We start from the raw sequence: 17,512 nt of genomic DNA, 5'->3' as shown, positions 1-17,512 counted from the left end.
AGAGATCCCTAAACTCTGCTCCACTTCAACACTCACAACCACATGATTTATAGTCAGTTTGTAATTTTGTATCTATTTTTAGTCATTTTATATTTATTTTTATCCATTTTGCATCTCCTTGTTGTCATTTTGCACCGATTTTACTTGTTTTGTTTGTTTTTTGTCATGTTGCATGTTGTTTTGCTTTCTCCAAGGTTGTTTTCTTCCTTTTATAAAGTTGTTTTGACTTTGTTTGCATGCATTTTTCTTGTTTTGTGGCTTTTGTGGTTATATTGATTTACTTTTCAACACAAAGGCTAACAGTCCTCTCGTGGTTCTTGGGGCCCCTGGGGGCCTCAGTAATCATACAAGTATAAATGTACTTCGATACTTTCTACAACTGTGTATATAGTAAATATAATAATAGGTCCTAGAAAATCAGTATAGGATTGTTTTTAATATTATTGATTATTAGAGGTATCGGTATCAATGCTGTCTCCAGCCTGGCGTCCTAATAAGGCAAAGTGGGCGGTCCTTGGTGTGACGTATGGCGGGTCAAAGGTAACTTTGTACGTCTGCGCGGTGGTTTGGCGCCAGTGATTTCGCGGGGACCAGCACAAGGAGCAGCACCTGAAGCTGAAACGCTGGACTGAAGCGACACGAAGCCGAGAAAGAGACGCGGACAGCCGGGGGCTCTGTTGCCGCTCACGGTGCGTCTCCGTCGGTTCTGCTTCCAAACTTCGCCCCGGACCGGGGGGAGGGGGAGCGACGCTGCTGCTCCGTGTGGGCTCCGGCGAACAAGCGTCACTGTTTGTTTGGCCGCTGCTCGTCTGTGAGCTCAGATACGGGTCTGTTTGCGGACAGGTGAGCCCACAGGTGAGGCCGTGGAGCCCACCTATGACTGCCTGAACTCCGCTAGCTAAAGTCGACCTGCTAGCGCCGCTAACTTGGTTAGCTAGTCCACATTAGCAGGACTAATCCAAGTCCTCTGCAGGGTGCGGCCTGTCCTTAATAAACCCGGTCTGTATTTAAGGGAACACCTTGTTTTGTTTTTTCCTCTGGGCCAAAGTTGCTAAGTGGGTCAGATGTGCTGGGTGCTCCTAGCATCCAGCGGTGGTCACGTGTTTACAGCTGCGCACACACACATATAGAAAACACACACATCTGTGTCTTTTGAATTCATGGCACCTCTTGCTCCCACCTCTGCGGGATGTTTAAAATATAGTTAATGCGTATAAACAGTGTTTTGTGCTGAATCATCTGATGTTTGCATAGATGAACTTGGGTTGTGGCTGTTGTTCCTTTTCCTCCAGTTCTTATCCTTTGGTTTGGTTTGTCCCATGTTGGCAGCTCTGGTACGGTGCAGGGTGAATCGACATAAACCTCACTCTGACAGGTGAGTCCATGCATCGCTCATCTCTGTTCAATATGACGTTTCTCTGAGCTCTGCTGGACTTGTTGTTTCTCCAGACCTGCACGTAAAACTCATTTTCTTGATTTGTTGTTTGATATTTTTTAAAATTCTGTAAAATCACTGGTCCTTAGAGCCCAAGACGACGTCTGAGGTGACTAGTTTGTCCTGACCGGCTGTTTAAACTTGCACAAACCCAAACTGGCCAGTCTTTAACTAGGAGGTTTAAGGTTTTTTAGAGTTTTCAAATGTTTTAACACAACATTCACATGGAAACAATGCAGACACGCTGTAAGTGACTGAGGATGAAATTCACAGCCCTGACATGCAAAAATGCATTTCAACACATCTGCAGGCTGATTCTACCAAATCAAGTGGTTTGTTCCTATTTCAGTATTTTCAGTGAGAAGTTTGCTCTGTGTTTATTTGCATGTTGGAGGAGTTTTATAAATTTGCATAGTTACGCTGCAGAAGAAAAGCAGCCTGTGTGCTTTGCTCATCTTTGTGGAATTTCTCCCTCATGTCTTAAAGTGTGTCATTGCTTCAGATCCAGTGTGTGCAGATAGAATATTAAAGCTGTCAGTAACTGCTGAGACGTACGTGTAAGCTTTTATTTATTATTTAATCGACCCTCCATTACTCTGCCCGTGTAAAGTGCTTGTGGAGGTGGGGAATAATGATGGCGACGACGGGGCCTCCAAGCAGCTCCAGCTTCCTCCCTCTGCTGGAGTCCGTGGAGGACAGCGCTGCTGGACAGTCGGAGCAGACGGACGCCTACCTCACCATCGCCAAGTACGTCACTAGTTCTGGTCTTACGGATACGTGGTCGTGCAGTTTGAGGAAAGTAACTTGTTTTTGCTTTGCAGTCGGCTCAGCGGAGAGGAAGGCCGCCAGTTTCTCCCTGCAGTTGAAAAGCACTTTTCTCGTTTGGGTAAAGCCATCTTGGTGAGTCTTTCGCACGTCGTTAAGCCACATCAGTATTTGATATTTGATGTTTGTATTTAAACTCTGGACGCCTGTGATACCTGCTGTGTTGTGTCCAGGCTCACATAAACAGTGCGAATACAGAGCTGAGCCAAGCTGCCCTCCAGGCTTTAGGGTTCTGTGTTTACCATTCTCACGTCGTCTCTGGACTGCCCGGTACGTCATTTACACGTTTCATTCCTCCTCGTTACAGCACTGGGCTACATGCTGAGGTTAGGAAATGGTTGCTGATAGCGATGCTCTCTTGTTTGCTTCCCAGAATCCTTTGCAACAGAAATACTGTCAGCTCTTTGCTCGCTGGTGGTGAAGTCAACAGACAAGAACACGTGCACCAGAGCATTATGGGTGATCTCCAAACAGAGCTTTCCTCCAGAGGTGGTCGCTGACAAAGTGAGCACCAGGACAGACTTGAGTGCGGGGAAACCTGAGTGAAAACGGGGCAGCGGTGGAGTTTTGTATTTATTATTTTGGGTTAAAAGTGTCCCACTGCTGGAGTCGTCATCCGTTCTGCATCTACCCCTCAGGTGTCGTCGATACTGGGAACTCTGGAGAATGTGTGGAGCAGAGAGGACGTCCAGTCTGTGGTAATGGAGCATGAAGCCTTGAACGTTGTCATCAGGTAAAAGAACCACAAGTCGTGTTGATGCTTTGTTGGATGGAAATAATTAATAATTGATCTGATGTGTTTTTACACCTGGACACAAAATCCAATTATCATGTTACACCCTATTGCTTTATTATATTTCATTGTTTTATCATGTCTGTGCTACATGTACACATTGTGATGTCCATAATGAAACAGGAAACCATTTTGTTCTTGTGTTGTTTAGTATTGCAAGAGTTAAACTTCATGTTTCCCCTGGTGTTTAAAGGTTGCTGGAGCAGGTGCCGGCCCAGATGGGGGACCGAGCGGTGCGGTGGGCGAAGCTGGTCATCCCACTCGTTGTCCACTCTGCCTCCAAGGTGCGTCTGCGGGCTGCAGCAGCCATGGAGATGGGCATGCCTCTGCTGCTGGGGAAACAGGCGCAGGTGGCCGCCGTCATCGAACCACTGATGTCCTCGGTGAGTGTGTTGTGTCAGCTTTTGTTGGGATTTTATCTCGTAGAAATAACACTGAACAGGGATGCTGCAGCAGACGTGGAAACATTCGGGGTCTGTCAACACCTGCCAGGACAAAAAGAATGACGTGATATGAGAAACTGGGTTTGTTTGTTATTCCAGAAACTGGTCCCGGAGCTGCAGAAACTTTTCATGTCAAAGAATGAGACCAACGTCCTGAAGCTCTGGCCGTTGTTTGTGAAGCTGCTTGGGAAGGTAAAATGAGTCTGTGTCACTGAAATGTCCCATGTGGAAGACTGTAATGTCCACTAAGCATTTTTCAGACCTTTATCTGTAATTACATGTGTTTCCTGCACAGCTGCTGCACAGAGGGGGTCCCTTCATCAACTCTCTGCTGCACCTGGAGGAACTTGGTTTCCGTAGCTCCTCTCCTGCCATCAAGAAGATCGCCTTCATTGCCTGGAAGAGCCTCATAGACAACTTCGCCCTCAACCCAGGTGAGCTGCTGACTAACTCTGTGTTTTATCTCTGGCGTTTTGTGAGTCAAAGACCTCATTTGTTTCTCCCGTTCCTCCTGCAGACATCCTGTGTAGTGCCAAACGTATGAAGCTCCTGATGCAGCCGCTCACGTCCATCAACGTCAGGACAGAAACCCTGCTGCTCACCAAGGTGGAGGTCTGGTGGTACTTGGTGGTGCAGCTTGGGCCTAACTTGTCATCCAATTTTGATCAGGTTAGACATTCCTCTCTGTCCCTGTCATCAACTGTGACACCAGCCTGTCTCCACAAGCGAAATCAAGACTTTGACATCGCATCATTGCCATTTTCTGACTGATTTCAGTGTATTAAGGAACTCAACGCTCCACAGTTTGTTTTTTTTATGCCAGATATGAAATCATTTTAATAATGAGCATGCACCATTTGTCTTTCTCCAGGTTTCTGTGCCTCTGCTCCAGTGCACAATTGGATCAGACTCCTCTTCTGTCCCCGTCATGCCTTCGAGATCTGTCAACCAAAACGCTGCTGCTACACCTGGCACCACCAAAGCTGGTATGATTCTTCATCCTGCTCGTTCCCCTCAGGCATCAGTCCCCTCTGTGATGCACTAAACTAACTGTAATTTGTATTTATTTATTTTGTGTCTTGCAGGCACTCCAAGCTTCAACAGCTCAGCCAACATGTCTCTGATTAACCTGAACTCCAGTGTCATAGCCCACACAACCTTCCCCTCCATCCAGCTGCTGGGCCTGGAGATGTTACTTCACTACTTTCTGGGCCCAGAGGCTGTTGTTGCAGCAGCCAAGTACAAACTCATCCTAAGTCTCGGTGAGAGTTGGAGCAACGTTCGTATATCGGACCTACACCTACAGTTCTCATACATAGAGATCTTTAACATCTCACTGGGATTTATTTAAATTAGCATCTTAATCCGCTCAGATAGTCAAAATGTGCCAATCCAGTGTGATGTTCTCAGCGTACAGCAGGTTTTAAATGCAGAGAGGATGGTGTTTCTGCTGCTGGTTTTACAGTGCTCTAGATGATCCTTTGTAAAACCTGTAAATCTTTCTGGTGAAAAATCAGCCAGGCCGATCCTTTGCAGACAGTATTAAGAATCATGTTCCTGTGCCAGAGCCAGAAATTTGCCACAAAATACAAAAAGCATAGATGAGGCAGCTGTACAGTACATGTGCTAGTTCACTTCATCCACAATTGCAGTGTGGATGAATTAAACCCAAGTGTGTTTTCCATCCAGAGCCCCTGACCCACCCGCTGCTCTCTGGTGCGTCGTCTTTTGCTAAACATGCTGCTGTGCTCATCTCGAACATCAGAGAAGGATTCACCAACATCGGCAAAGACGCTCCAGGTAAACGGCACAGCTTCACCGCACTGAGCCGACTGATCATCAGCATCAGATGCTCCTTCTGTTAAAGATGATCTCCACCTCAGATCACTGAGTGCTGGCAGACTTCTTAACTTAAAGCTTATCCAGACCAGTCACACTGAATGTATAAACAAGTTTCTGAAAAGACTTTCATGTAGAGAATACTTTGTTCAGAAACAAGCTTATTGATTACAGATGAGCTGCATTTAAACACTTTTTAGAGAAGGTAAATAAATTTAGTGCAGCACAAACTCTCAGGCCACCTGCTTTAACCAGTTTTAGCCTAAAACCTCTTCTCCTCCCACAGATCCCCTTTTGGCTGTCTTATGGAAGAGTCTCGCCCGGTTTGTCAGTTTAACTATAGAGTCTGGTAAGAACTTGAATGTTCAGTCATCCCTCCTGTCATTAACGTTGAATGATTTATGATTATTATTTTTTTTTTTCTATCAAACGGTGTCTATGTCTTTAAAACATATAATCAGGTCTGATTGGTTGGACAATAAACACCAAGGAACATTTGTGTTTGTGAGTTTTTACAAGTTGAATATTAGCCCTGGTGTGAAAACAAGCTGTTAGGCTTAACAAGGAGTCTGTTGTGTGAGAAATATCTTTAGTACCGAAACAGTTTGCAGGGTATTGGTTTATTTATTCTTGTGCCCTGTGGCTTTTTAACACCATACTAAAGCTGAATTGGTTGTGAACTGTGAGTATTTTCTGGTTCACACTGTTGTGGCTGCTGCTCGGCACGGTGGGCTCTTACAGTTGTGGGTCCAACCTCGTAGCACCACATAGAGCACTCTGATTGGGTCTGGGTTCTGTAACTTGGGACGGGGACCAGTGAGACCTCGTCCTCGCCTCCTGCCCGACCCACTCCCACTATCATCAGTTTAAGCCTTAGCGTTCAGAGCCGTGTGCTCTGGACTGCTGTGAAGAGAAAACGCACTGAGGGGTCTGTCCCCAATGATGACGCTCTTCTCCTAAAGTTTAGTCTCTTTCTGTGAGCCTGTTTCTCTGAATGTCACCTGTTCTCTCTGGCTCCGTCAGGGGGCAGTAAGAAGGAGCGGCAGGGCTGTGAAGTGCTCACACTGATGCTTCAGGCTCTGCAGAGCATCGTCACCTCAGAAGCTCTGCCTGCAGCCAGAGTCCTGGTAAGATCCCAGTCCTTGAAGACTGAAGTCTGCCTCATGTTTTTATGTGTCCTCCCTCCTCACCACCATAATCTTATACAGATGAGTTCAGCAGTTTTTGTCTCCTAAAGGTCAGTTTGAAGACCAGGAGCTGCTTCCTCTTTCTTTCTTCTTTGGCCTGTTTTTGGAGCAGATTTTTCTTGTGGGTAAAAAGGCTAAAAATCACTTGTCGACTGCCTGATCTTTTACCTCAGGTTCTGTTCGAGGCCACAGTCAGAGGAATTCCCCAGAGAGTTCTTGGCTCTGCCTCCTACCAAGTCGGAAAGATGGACGTGCTAAATGTGAGTGTTTGGTCCGAGTGTTGAGTGCAGATTGATGGATACTCCTCATAAAGAAGCTGCTGAAAGTGTTTATTTCACTCCCCAGGGAACCCCAGCTCTGTTCCTCATCCTCCTCCTCTACAACAGCAGCATGCTCTCAGCCTACACGGAGGACGAGAGGTGGGTCATTAACAGTTAGCACATAAATAAAATAGATGAGTGGCTGTTTAGCTGTGTGGGTTTTATGAATGTTGTGTGTGTTCATTGTATTTGTGTTGCTTGATGACTGTCTGTCTGCAGGTTTTTCCAGTGCCTCCAGACGCTGGTGAGCTGCAGCTTGTCAGGCCCCACTTCCCCCCTGGCGTTCTCGGAGGCCGTGCTGGGTGCCATCGGGCGCAGCGCTGGCTCTGTGCAGAACAAGGAGCAGCTGTTCAGGATGTGGAGCGTGGTGGTCAGCCCGCTCACCGACACCATCACACAGGTTAGACCGGTGTTGTCGTTTCATGGCTGTATCTAAAAGAGAGAGGGGGACGTTTAGTGGGTTTCTTTGAGACAATATCTTAATAAATGTTTGTTTGTTTCTGAATATCTAAAGTAGGCAAGTTAAAGAAGTCTCTTATGTCAACAAGCTGTTCTGGTTCTTGCTGGTTTCTGGTAATTGAGAGTTTGGTCATTTCAGTCTTTTGTTCCAGCCCAAACTTGTACACAGATTATAAGCAGCAGTCTTTGAATCCTTTTCATCCCATGATGGAAAATTAGAGGTTTTGACCTGAAATAAAAAGTGATGAATGTTTTGCAGCAGAGTAACAGAAAGTTGCATGTCAACCCCTTCTTGTCTCCAGTCGAATGAAGTAAACCAAGGTGACGCTCTGGAGCACAACTTCAGTGCCACGCACTCTGCCTTGTTGTTCCCCGTTACACACCTGCTGCGAGGCGCACCGCTTCAACAGGTCTGTCTATCCATTTCACTTGACCTACTTCCTGTTTATACATTCACCAGAATGACTAACCTGAGTCTGAGCCTCTGTTCTGTTCAGGCGGCCCAGAAGTCGATGCTGTCCACGTGGTCCAAGTTGTACAAAGTGTTCGCTCGCTGCTCAGCGCTGGTGGTCACGGCTGAGGAGAACATCTGCTGTGAGGAGCTGTGTGCAAAGATGGCTGCTTCACTAGACAGAGATGCCTTAATGGTGAGTTAAAGACGTGAGATCACCATGACATGTGAACATCTAAACAATAACATGTATTTTTTTACTGGAGATTGTCATGTTGACAATTATGTAGGAAGCTGCACAGAGAAACTGGATCCATGTCTTTTTTTTTTTTTTTTCCTTTAAAAGAATTGGGCCTTACATTAAAAGGTTTTCAGAATAAAATTTAAACATTTCAAAATAAAATGTAAAAATTACTGTCTCTGGAAAGTTTTGTATTAAATAAACAAAAGACTAAATTAAAAAGCTTTGTAATTTATCAAAACATCCTGATTGGGGAAATTAATTAATATTAAAATATGTTATTAGTTTTATTTTGTTTTGACGCTGTCTGTTCTACCAGGTTCCTTCAACATTAAATGCTGTTGCCAATATCCTCCAAGTCATGGTGGAGTGTGTGGACTTCTCTCCGTACACACCTCAGTTTCAGCAAAAGCTGAAGTGTAAGAGAACTCAAACGAAACTGATTTCAGTTTTCAAAGATAAGAGAGACTTTAGAGAATTCACTTTTCACTCTGTTTTTTTTCTCCCAGCTCCTCACACTCCTGTAAACTGGATGAGAAAAAGGAGTAAGGCCCTGGGGAACTTGTCCACATTCCAGTCTCTGCTGGTGCAGTGTCTCGAGGGTTATCTGGAGGGGCCTGAGGCTTCCCATGAGCCCACCGGAGCGGCGCTGGTCTCCATCCTGTCTGCTCTCTTCACCAACCTCGTCCTCGCCAACGCTGTCCAGGAGGCCCTCACCTCTCTCATTCAGCCTCTCACCCTCTTCTACAAACAAGCAGCCAGTGATCAGCCCAGATTCTCAGCGCAGCTTCTGGGAAAGGTGGGACCTTCATCAAAAACCATTAAACCAAGTATTTTCATTTTTTTTAAGAAAAGCATTCTTTGATTTGACCTTTACTGCAGAGATTTCCTGTCTGCCCTGAATGTTTTAGATGGTTATGATCAACAGGTTTTACCATTCTGCTGTTTTAGAGACTAAATAAGTTACAGGAAGAACAAACTGGTTTACTGTAGGAACGATTGAGTGACATGAGCAGCATCTGACTATGGAAAACGAACTCATTAGTGGAAATCTGTATCATTTTTATTGGCTTTGAATGAGATTGGATTTGAATGTAAGCCGTCATCTGCCTCCTGCAGCTGGAGAAGCTTGTCAGTGAGGTGCTGGGCTGCCTGCAGAGCCGCTCCACTCTGGCCTACGATGACGAGCTCCTGGCCCTGCTGTCTCCTCTGCTGTGTGTGTTGTTCCCACACAAGAACAAGCAGCTCCGCACTTCAGTCACCCAGTTCTGGAACTCCACCTTCGCCAACTCGCTCAGCCTCGCTTACCCCGATGAGATGAGGTGAAAGTCTGGGTTATGTTCTTGTTTGACCTGAAAACTGTGGTACAGTATGAAAGTTCTGCCTGAATCTGGATCATGTTGCACTTCTAAAACAAATGTGCTGCTTCAGTGAGATGATATTTTTGACTGAACTAACAGGTTATACTAAATTTAATTATATGAGTGTTTCTGTTTTCTTTACACAGACCCATACTGAGCCAGGTGAAGCAGAAGACCCCAATCATCCTTCCTGGATTTGAGGTTGTTGTCGTTCCTGATGAGCTCAGTGACCAGTATTCGGTGAGCTGCCACCAACACCCTGCCTCTACATAAGTTGTGAGCTGCACTTCTTTGCTGTTGCTGCTTTTATTTGTGGCTGATCTTCCTCGTTTCTTCAGAGCGAGAGTTCCCAGTTGGAGACGAAGCTCAGCGGGATGCCTGTTTCATCTGTGGGGAAAAGAGACTCGCTGATGGAGAAAGACAAGAGCTCCACAAAGACAACCAAACCAGTCTCTGTAAGTTCAGACTCCAGTCCAGACCACCAGGGACAACTGTATATTGTCTCATTGCATGGTCTTTAGATGAAAGAAGTCCTATGGTGGTTGATATTTACAAATTCAGTGTGACTAAAACAAAGCATGTGGCATTTAAAGAAGTTTAGAACAATGATTTCAGTGTCCCCTCTTAGATTAGATTAGTTTTTTAATCTCACTATTGCCTCACTGTTTTCCATTATGTTTCCCCCCTCAGACAAAGCTGGACTTTGGCTCTCCCAAGCCTCCCCGCAAGGAGGTTTTGGAGGAAGAGGCCTCTGTCGATTTTGTCTTCATTCCTCCTGAGACAAAGGAGAGAGTCCTGACGGAGCATCAGAAGGAAGTGAAAAGGACTAAAAGGTCAGATTTATCCTTTTGTCTCTCTGTCCATCATAATAAAACACATTTAAAGCGTCCATATTTTCAGTTTTGTGAAGATAATGCTTTCTTCTTCACAGGGTTGACATCCCTGCCATGTACAACAACCTTGATGCTTCTCAGGACACGACGGTTTTCACCCAGTACACTCAGAGCCAAGAGGACTCTTCGTAAGTTCATCATCTGTTAATAGAATCAAGATAAATCCCTGTTCTCTCATAAAACCATAAAACTGCATTTACATACAGTAAGTAACTATTTTTTACCTACAGGGACAATCTGCCAACAGAACAAGCTAACAGTGTTACAGAGGAGGCTCCTGGGAAGGTAATGAAACACGTATGCTCATCAGATCTGCCAGAAAACAGTTTTTCATTCTGACAAAGCAACGAATAAAACAACTTTATAGCTTTGGATGGAACTGCAGCTGTGTGTTCAGTTGATGGTAACATCTCCATAATAATAATAACTTTATATTTGTGATTTGAGAAGACTCTGCGTGCTCTAATGAAATAAACACATCATTGCTTTATCCCAACGTCCAACACAATAACTCCAGTGAAAATACCTATAAAATCAGCGAAACACTTCATCTGTCTTTAACCAAACCACACTCCCCAAGTCTTCCTGGGGGATCCAGAGCTGTTCCCAGGTCATAATCTGTCCAGGATGTTCAGGGTTGCAGTAATCCGTATGTTCCCATGAGGCGTTCAGGAGACGATCTGATTGTTAGGTTACACAATGTTGTAATCAAGTGTAGTTGCTCCCATCTGCTCTTAAAATATCTGAAAAAATTAAATGAATATTAACATGCTCATCTGATCTTTCTTTGTAGTGCACAGTAAAATATCGTGTTTTCTCACATGAGCATCAACAAAGATGCAAGATTTTTTTTTTTTTTTATTCACAGTGTCTTAGACCTAGTTGGTTTGTAATGTCACAAAACACATATGTTTATTATAGGAAGTTACAGCCTAAAATATTGGCACTTTTTCCAATAACACAGCATCTCTTTAAGAAGACTGGACTTTTTCAAAGGTCATGGGTCCTTCAGCAGGAAAATGACCCAAAATACTTAAAAAAGTACCAAGACCTGCTCCTTAGAAAACAGTTTCTATTTCTCTTGCATGGTGTTCACTTTATTAAAGCATCTGTGTTTGACTTGATCTGACATTATATACTTACCTCTGACAGATTTATCTACTTACATGTGGTTTATTGTAGGTTCCTCAGGAAGATGTGGAAAAAAGGGAAGATGCGGAAGGTCTAGCAGAAGATACTCAAGACTATGCTAGTCCAGAAGCAGCTGCAGGGACTATAACTGAAACGCACCAGCAGGAAGAGACGACCCCACAGTCAAACGTTTCCATGGAGGAGAAAACCACGGGTGATGAAAGAGCAGAAGACATGGATGTGCAGTCTAAAGAACGCAGAAGTCTCAGGCACAGTCGTCGTCAGTACTTTATCACGCTGGAGAAGTATCCTGAGGGAAAGCCTGCCAGCCCTGGCGGCATGTCTACATTCACAGGTCCCCTCATAAAGACCTCCAACAGCCAGGAACGCTCTAACACAGACAAGACGTCATCCTCTCAGGCTTCCCACACAGCCACTAGTCCAGACTCTCAGGATTCCTCATCCACCCGGACAAGACAAGTGAGCTCGCAGAGTCCAATGAACGATAACCCTGAGTCTCCTCGAAGGCCAAAGGACTCCAGGATTAAAAGTGAGCCAGTAAGGCTAACTGAGAGAATGTCCAGTGACTCCACAGAGGATGAATGTGTTATCCCAGACACCCCAGTCGAAGCACAGGGCAAGAGTACTACACAGATGGCTTCCAAGTTAGAGGAAATTAAATGCTCAAGCCAAAAAGAGGTATCTGAACCGTCGCTGGGTGATTCTCAGTCGCTGGGTGATTCTCAGTCGCTGGGTGATTCTCAGTCCCCTGTGTTGCAGACTTCTGCGGGCAAACCCAGAAGGTCTGGACGCAACAGAGTCAAACCACTGCTGCCTGAACTGCCCAATGACTCAACTGAGGATGAATGTGTAATCCCAGACACCCCAACTGAACTACAGGGCAGGAATAGTAAACAAATGGATTCCACATTAGAGGAAATGGATCACTCAAGCCAAAAAGAGGACTCTGAACCAGTTCTGGGTGATTCTCAAACCTCTGTGACACAGACTTCTCCAGATGAACGCTGCAAAGTCGGACAGCTGCCTGAACTGTGCAGTGACACAGCAGAGGTTGAATGTCTTATCCCAGACACCCAGTGTGAAGTGCAGGACGAGATGACTATACAAAAGCCTTCCACATTAGAGGAGATGAAAAACTCAAGCCAGAAAGAGGAATCTGAGCCAACTCTGGGTGATTCTCAGTCCCCTGTGATCCAAACTTCTCCAGGTGAATCCAGAAAGCCTGGACGCTACAGAGGCAAGCCTCCGCTTCCTGGAGAAAACACTGACGAACGGGAAGATAAACACACGCAGCTCAAAAGGAAACGTTCTGGAGAGGAGCTCAAAACTGATTCTCCAAAATTGAGTTCAGTCCAAAACAGGCCTAACACAAGAAGTAAGCAGGCTGCTGAGGAGGAGAGCAGCAGGGTACAAACAAGGGCTCGGAGTGAGTCGAGCCAAACTAACTCTCAGGGTAGAGCAAAGAAAAAGATCAAGTTGTTCAGGAGCTCAGCGGACTTCCTTGATACACCTGAACGCAGACGGAGAAGCACCAGAGAGCATGAGTCCAGCCAAACTGAGCTGCAGTCGGACTCGCAGTCTGACTACGACAGCCAGTCACAGGGTAGACGGAGACGGCAGAGCAAACCCTCAGACAAAAGTGACAATAAGGATCCGTTAGGAGTCCAGAGTCGGTCTAATTCCCAGACTGTAGTGTCTCCTGACAGTCAGGTGGAGGCCAAATTTGGAGGTCGGACCAGAATGAGCAAAGTAAAAGAGGACTTGTCAAGTCCCAGCTCTACCCCAAAGAGCTCTCAGTCATTAAATGTTGCAGGATCAACAGAGTCCTCCTCCCAAGGCAGAGGCAGATACGCAGGACGAAGGTCTTCTCAAGTAGCCAATATGGAGTCCTCAGAGTCTGAATCCTCAGAGGTCAGAGAAAGTTCCCCTGTGGTCAAAAAGAGAGGAAGGAAACCTCGCGTCTCTCTTCAAAGTCCTCTGGCCCTTGAATCTAAAGACAACAAGGATCTGGCAAAGGACGATGCTGATGTTTCTCAACAGGCAGACACACAAAGCAGCGAAGCTGAAAATATGAAAGATTTAGAGGATTCACAGAAAACCCCAGATTTGCAGGGTTCTCAATCACTTCAGGTTACAAGTCACGCTGAAGAGCAATTTAATGAGAGTTTGTCTATGGAGGTAGAGGGTGATCCTGTTCTAGCTGTGGATCCCCTTCCTGAGAAAACTGAGACCGACATTAAGAAGACTCATGTGTCACCTCGCAAACAGGAACCAAGAGACTCTGAAACCAACGCTCGTAATACTTTACTACAAGAGACTGACACTGGGGACGTGGAAATGCTTGAATCAGTTGGAATAAGTCGTGAACAGAATCAGGAAAAATCTATGGATTCAGCTGTGGACACACTGGTGCTTCCTGGTGACACGACAGACAGACTGCAGGTCTCAGAGTCTTCAGAGGAGAAAGCTGAAGTCATGTCTGAAACAGGGAGGAAAAATGAAGACATGGCTGAAACTAAGGAGAAAGCTGAAGACGTGTCTGAAGCCCAGGAGAAAACTGAAGACTCTGAAACAGGGGACAGAGACGAAGACGTATCTGAAACTGAGGAGAAAACTGAAGACTCTGAAACAGGGGACAGAGACGAAGACGTATCTGAAACTGAGGAGAAAACTGAAGCTGTGTCTGAAACACAGGAAAGAGACGAAGACGTGTCTGAAACCAGGGAGAAAACTGAAGACATGTCTGAAACAGGTGAGAGAGACAAAGACGTGGCTGAAACCGAGAAAGCTGAAGCTGTGTCTAAAACAGGGGAGAAAGACGAAGAGGTGTCTGAAACTGAGGAGAAAACTGAAGCTCTATCTGAAACAGGAGATAAAGACGAAGACGTGTCTGAAACTGAGGAGAAAACTGAAGCTGTGTCTGAAACAGGAGATAAAGACGAAGACGTGTCTGAAACTGAGGAGAAAACTGAAGCTGTGTCTGAAACAGGAGAGGAAGACGAAGACGTGTCTGAAACCAAGGAGAAAACTGAAGCCGTGTCAGACCAAAAAGAACATCCAGTTGTTCCAGTGGCCGACACAGCTGGGGCTGATCATTGCACCTCTTCAGAAAATCACGCAGCGTGTCCAGATGTTGTAGATGAGCTCTCAAAGGGGGATGAACAGTTTCCCTCCAAACAGCAAACAGAGACCAGTGCTGAGGGGGAGATCACGTCTGTGCAGGAGGATGGTAACGGCAGCAAGATCCCGACTGTGGGACTTCAGGGGGACAAGGAAACTCAGTGTGCCAACACTGAAAACGATGATGCTGCTCTGAGAGATGTTTGTAACGCTCCAGTGTCTGCAGAATCTACAGGCAAAGAGGTGTTTCAGGATTCTCCAGAAAAACAGAAGGATCTCGAGGCTGTTGCTGTTTCAGATGCTGGACAAAGCCCCATCAATGGCAAGACCAAAGGGACTTGGTCTCCTTCAGCCTCACCGTCTACCAGTATCCTTAAGAAGAGCCAGAAGAGACCACTAGAGGAGGAGACTCCCTCACCCCTTGTCAAAGTAAGCGACACACGTTTTATCTCGATATTGGGCAAAATGCAGAAGGTTTCTATATTTTTGGGTTTGTTTTTAAAAGTAGCGGTCTTGTCCTTTTACTCTGCAGTCGAGACGCGTGTCTTTCGCTGATCCAATCCAGCAACAGGAAACAGCAGATGACATCGATCGCCGCAGCCCAGCTGTCAGGACCAGCTCCCCCAGAAGATTGAGACTTAGCGGCTCACAGCCTAAGGTGTGAATGAGGCCCGTCTGGTTGCTTGGTGCCACGTTTCAGACGCAGACCTGCTTTGTCCACCGTTTCTTTACTTACCTGCCTGACGTGACTTTCTTCTGCTTCCTGTTTTAGTACGTCTCCACTCCAACAAAGGGCTCGCTCATCCTGAGTCCCAGACATCTGCACAGTCCAGGTTACAAGAGCTCCAAGAAATGCCTGGTATGTGTTGACAGTACTGACTAACCCGTTAGCCTTTTTACACAGATTTACTGTCCTGTTATTTGAAGATTTAGCTTCCACCAAACTCTGAACCGCCAGCCAGTGCTGCAAATGGTTTCTGATATCAGAGAGTCCAGAACCGATTTAGCATTTACACTCCCAATCGAACTCACCTGCCCATAGAACACACCAGTCTGAGATTCTGGTGTGTCCTGCTAATGAACGGCTAAGTTAGCCCTGAGCTGCTAGCCCTAAAAAGATGAGGAGTGCTCAGTTTCTTCACCTGACACTTCCCCTTTAATGTGAACTAGAAGAAGCTAAAAGGTTTTACAGTTTTCTTCATAGTTGGATGGTCTTGGTCCTAATTCGCTCTAAAACACTGTTTTCCAGATTTCTGAAATGAGCCAGGAGCCTCGTCCTGTCCCCAGAGACTGTGTCTACCCTGCACTGGTCGGCTGCTCGACGCCTGTGGAGGCTGTGCTGCCTCAGATATCCTCCACCATGTGGTAGGTTCAGCGCAGGGTTGGTGAAGAAAAGGTTTTTTGTTTTAAGTCTAAAATAAAAACATCCACTTCAGTGCTGTCAACTCTGCTCGTAGGTCTCGGGGTTTTGGTCAGCTTGTTAGAGCCAGAAATATCAAAACAGTCGGTGACCTCAGTGCTCTGACTCCCAGTGATATCAAGACTCTGCCAATTCGTTCCCCAAAGATCTCCAATGTCAAGAAGGCGCTTAAAGTCTATGAACAGCAGGTACAGCAGAGGGCAGAGACCAGATGGACTCTAATTTGACTTAATCTGAAGGTGAAATTCTTGTTTGACATTTGAACTGTGAACTTCTAGCGGAAGGGAAGAGGTGGTGACGAGCTGAAGAGTTTTGATGAAACCGAGATGATGACCTCTGAACCGGAGGAGACCAGTGCCCCTCAAAACCAGGATGAGGAGGAGAAAACCTCAGGGGAGACTCTGGGTGTGTAAAAACTCTCAGTAAATAATAAAAGAGGGGAAAGAAATTCCACCAAAACAGGTTTTACTGTAACACCAGACTCAAAAATAATCTTGGTGATGAATCTACATCTCAGCCATAATTAGTTAAAGATTAAAGATCAGTTTGTCCTTTGGTGGGAAGTTAAATGAGCTCAGGCCAGATGCTGCTTAGCAGACAAAGGAAACAGTAAATTCACAGCGGTGTGTTTGTATTGCAGCAACAGAGCTGCTGGATGAGCCCGTTCCTGCAGATGAGACGACCTGCTCCGGGAATCCGACTCTGGACACGCCAGCCGGGGAACGACAGCCGCACCCTGACGGGCTGCTGTCTGAGGTGGAGGCTCTGACCTGCAGGATGACGCCTGGAGAACTCGGCCGCTGCTCGCCCCCGCAGCTGGTTCAGATGCACGACCAGCTCGGGGAAATGATGAGGCGGTTGGTGGTCGAGCTGCAGACTCGCCTCTGCCACATAGATGGCAGGCCCTGAAGAGAATACTGCTCCCTAGAGGCAGGAGGGACGCACAAGCTCAGAATAAAATGCTCTTTGTGTAGATGGACGTGTTAAATTATCATGAGTTTATAACGGAGGATTTTCTTGCTTTAACTTGGACTGTCCTCACCTTTGGTTTGCCTTTACTTTTTTTTTTTTTTTTAAATGCTTGCAGCACATTTGTCATTTGTAGCTTGAGGCGATTTTTATGAAACTCAGAAAGAGGCAGTCACATTTTTAAAACTGGACCAGCAGAAGAAATTTTGACGATTCATCATTTGAATGGAAATAATTTTTCTGCCGCCCCCTGTGTTTGCAATGAGGAACTGCTGTGAAGTCAAACGTATGAAGACATGACTCCACATCCTGCTGACGTCTCAGCTTTGTTACACAGGATGTCTCATGTCTCTTCATTCCTAATGTGCCTGTTTTTTAGGCTGTTTACAATTCAACTTATTACTGCTCTTGCACATTTTTGTGAAATGTTTGAGTTTTAATCCTTTTCTGTCCTTTACTGTGATGTCTATGAACTCTACACTAGATGGTAGTGAAGTCAGCGCTTCAGCCTTTATTTGTTGTTTTAAATATTTCAATAAAAGACAAAACTGATTTTATTTTTGAAGTTTATATTTTTAAGTTTTTTGTTTGAGCAGAGATTTCT

At 45.6% G+C, this 17,512-nt stretch overlaps 1 protein-coding gene across 5 annotated transcripts; it reads left to right on the top strand.

Moving 5' to 3' along the window:
- Positions 1 to 539: 539 nt before the first annotated feature.
- Positions 540 to 17,465, top strand: rif1 (replication timing regulatory factor 1). 5 transcript variants are annotated; one of them, XM_026295407.1, is made up of 36 exons: positions 540 to 689; positions 1,330 to 1,375; positions 2,046 to 2,182; positions 2,257 to 2,335; positions 2,434 to 2,530; positions 2,634 to 2,764; positions 2,899 to 2,993; positions 3,247 to 3,436; positions 3,596 to 3,688; positions 3,792 to 3,930; positions 4,014 to 4,165; positions 4,368 to 4,482; positions 4,582 to 4,758; positions 5,186 to 5,296; positions 5,622 to 5,684; positions 6,359 to 6,462; positions 6,696 to 6,782; positions 6,868 to 6,941; positions 7,062 to 7,242; positions 7,604 to 7,711; positions 7,799 to 7,948; positions 8,313 to 8,412; positions 8,503 to 8,792; positions 9,113 to 9,315; positions 9,501 to 9,594; positions 9,693 to 9,809; positions 10,045 to 10,187; positions 10,286 to 10,375; positions 10,478 to 10,532; positions 11,430 to 14,948; positions 15,052 to 15,177; positions 15,292 to 15,378; positions 15,769 to 15,884; positions 15,977 to 16,127; positions 16,218 to 16,344; positions 16,580 to 17,465. In XM_026295407.1, exons 3-36 carry the CDS (start codon positions 2,067 to 2,069, stop codon positions 16,846 to 16,848), a joined length of 7,749 nt encoding a protein of 2,582 aa, XP_026151192.1. In that variant the 5' UTR covers positions 540 to 689; positions 1,330 to 1,375; positions 2,046 to 2,066; the 3' UTR covers positions 16,849 to 17,465. The 5 variants fall into 5 exon arrangements, with proteins under 5 accessions (XP_026151192.1, XP_026151190.1, XP_026151188.1 ...); XM_026295405.1 differs by having other exon boundaries at positions 1,293 to 1,375; XM_026295403.1 differs by having other exon boundaries at positions 540 to 843.
- Positions 17,466 to 17,512: the final 47 nt, after the last annotated feature.

Source organism: Mastacembelus armatus, chromosome 21 (genome assembly GCF_900324485.2).
Source record: "Mastacembelus armatus chromosome 21, fMasArm1.2, whole genome shotgun sequence".
NCBI lineage: Eukaryota > Metazoa > Chordata > Actinopteri > Synbranchiformes > Mastacembelidae > Mastacembelus > Mastacembelus armatus.
The sequence above is the reverse complement of the archived record's forward strand: the minus strand, read 5'-3'. Positions and strand labels throughout refer to the sequence as shown.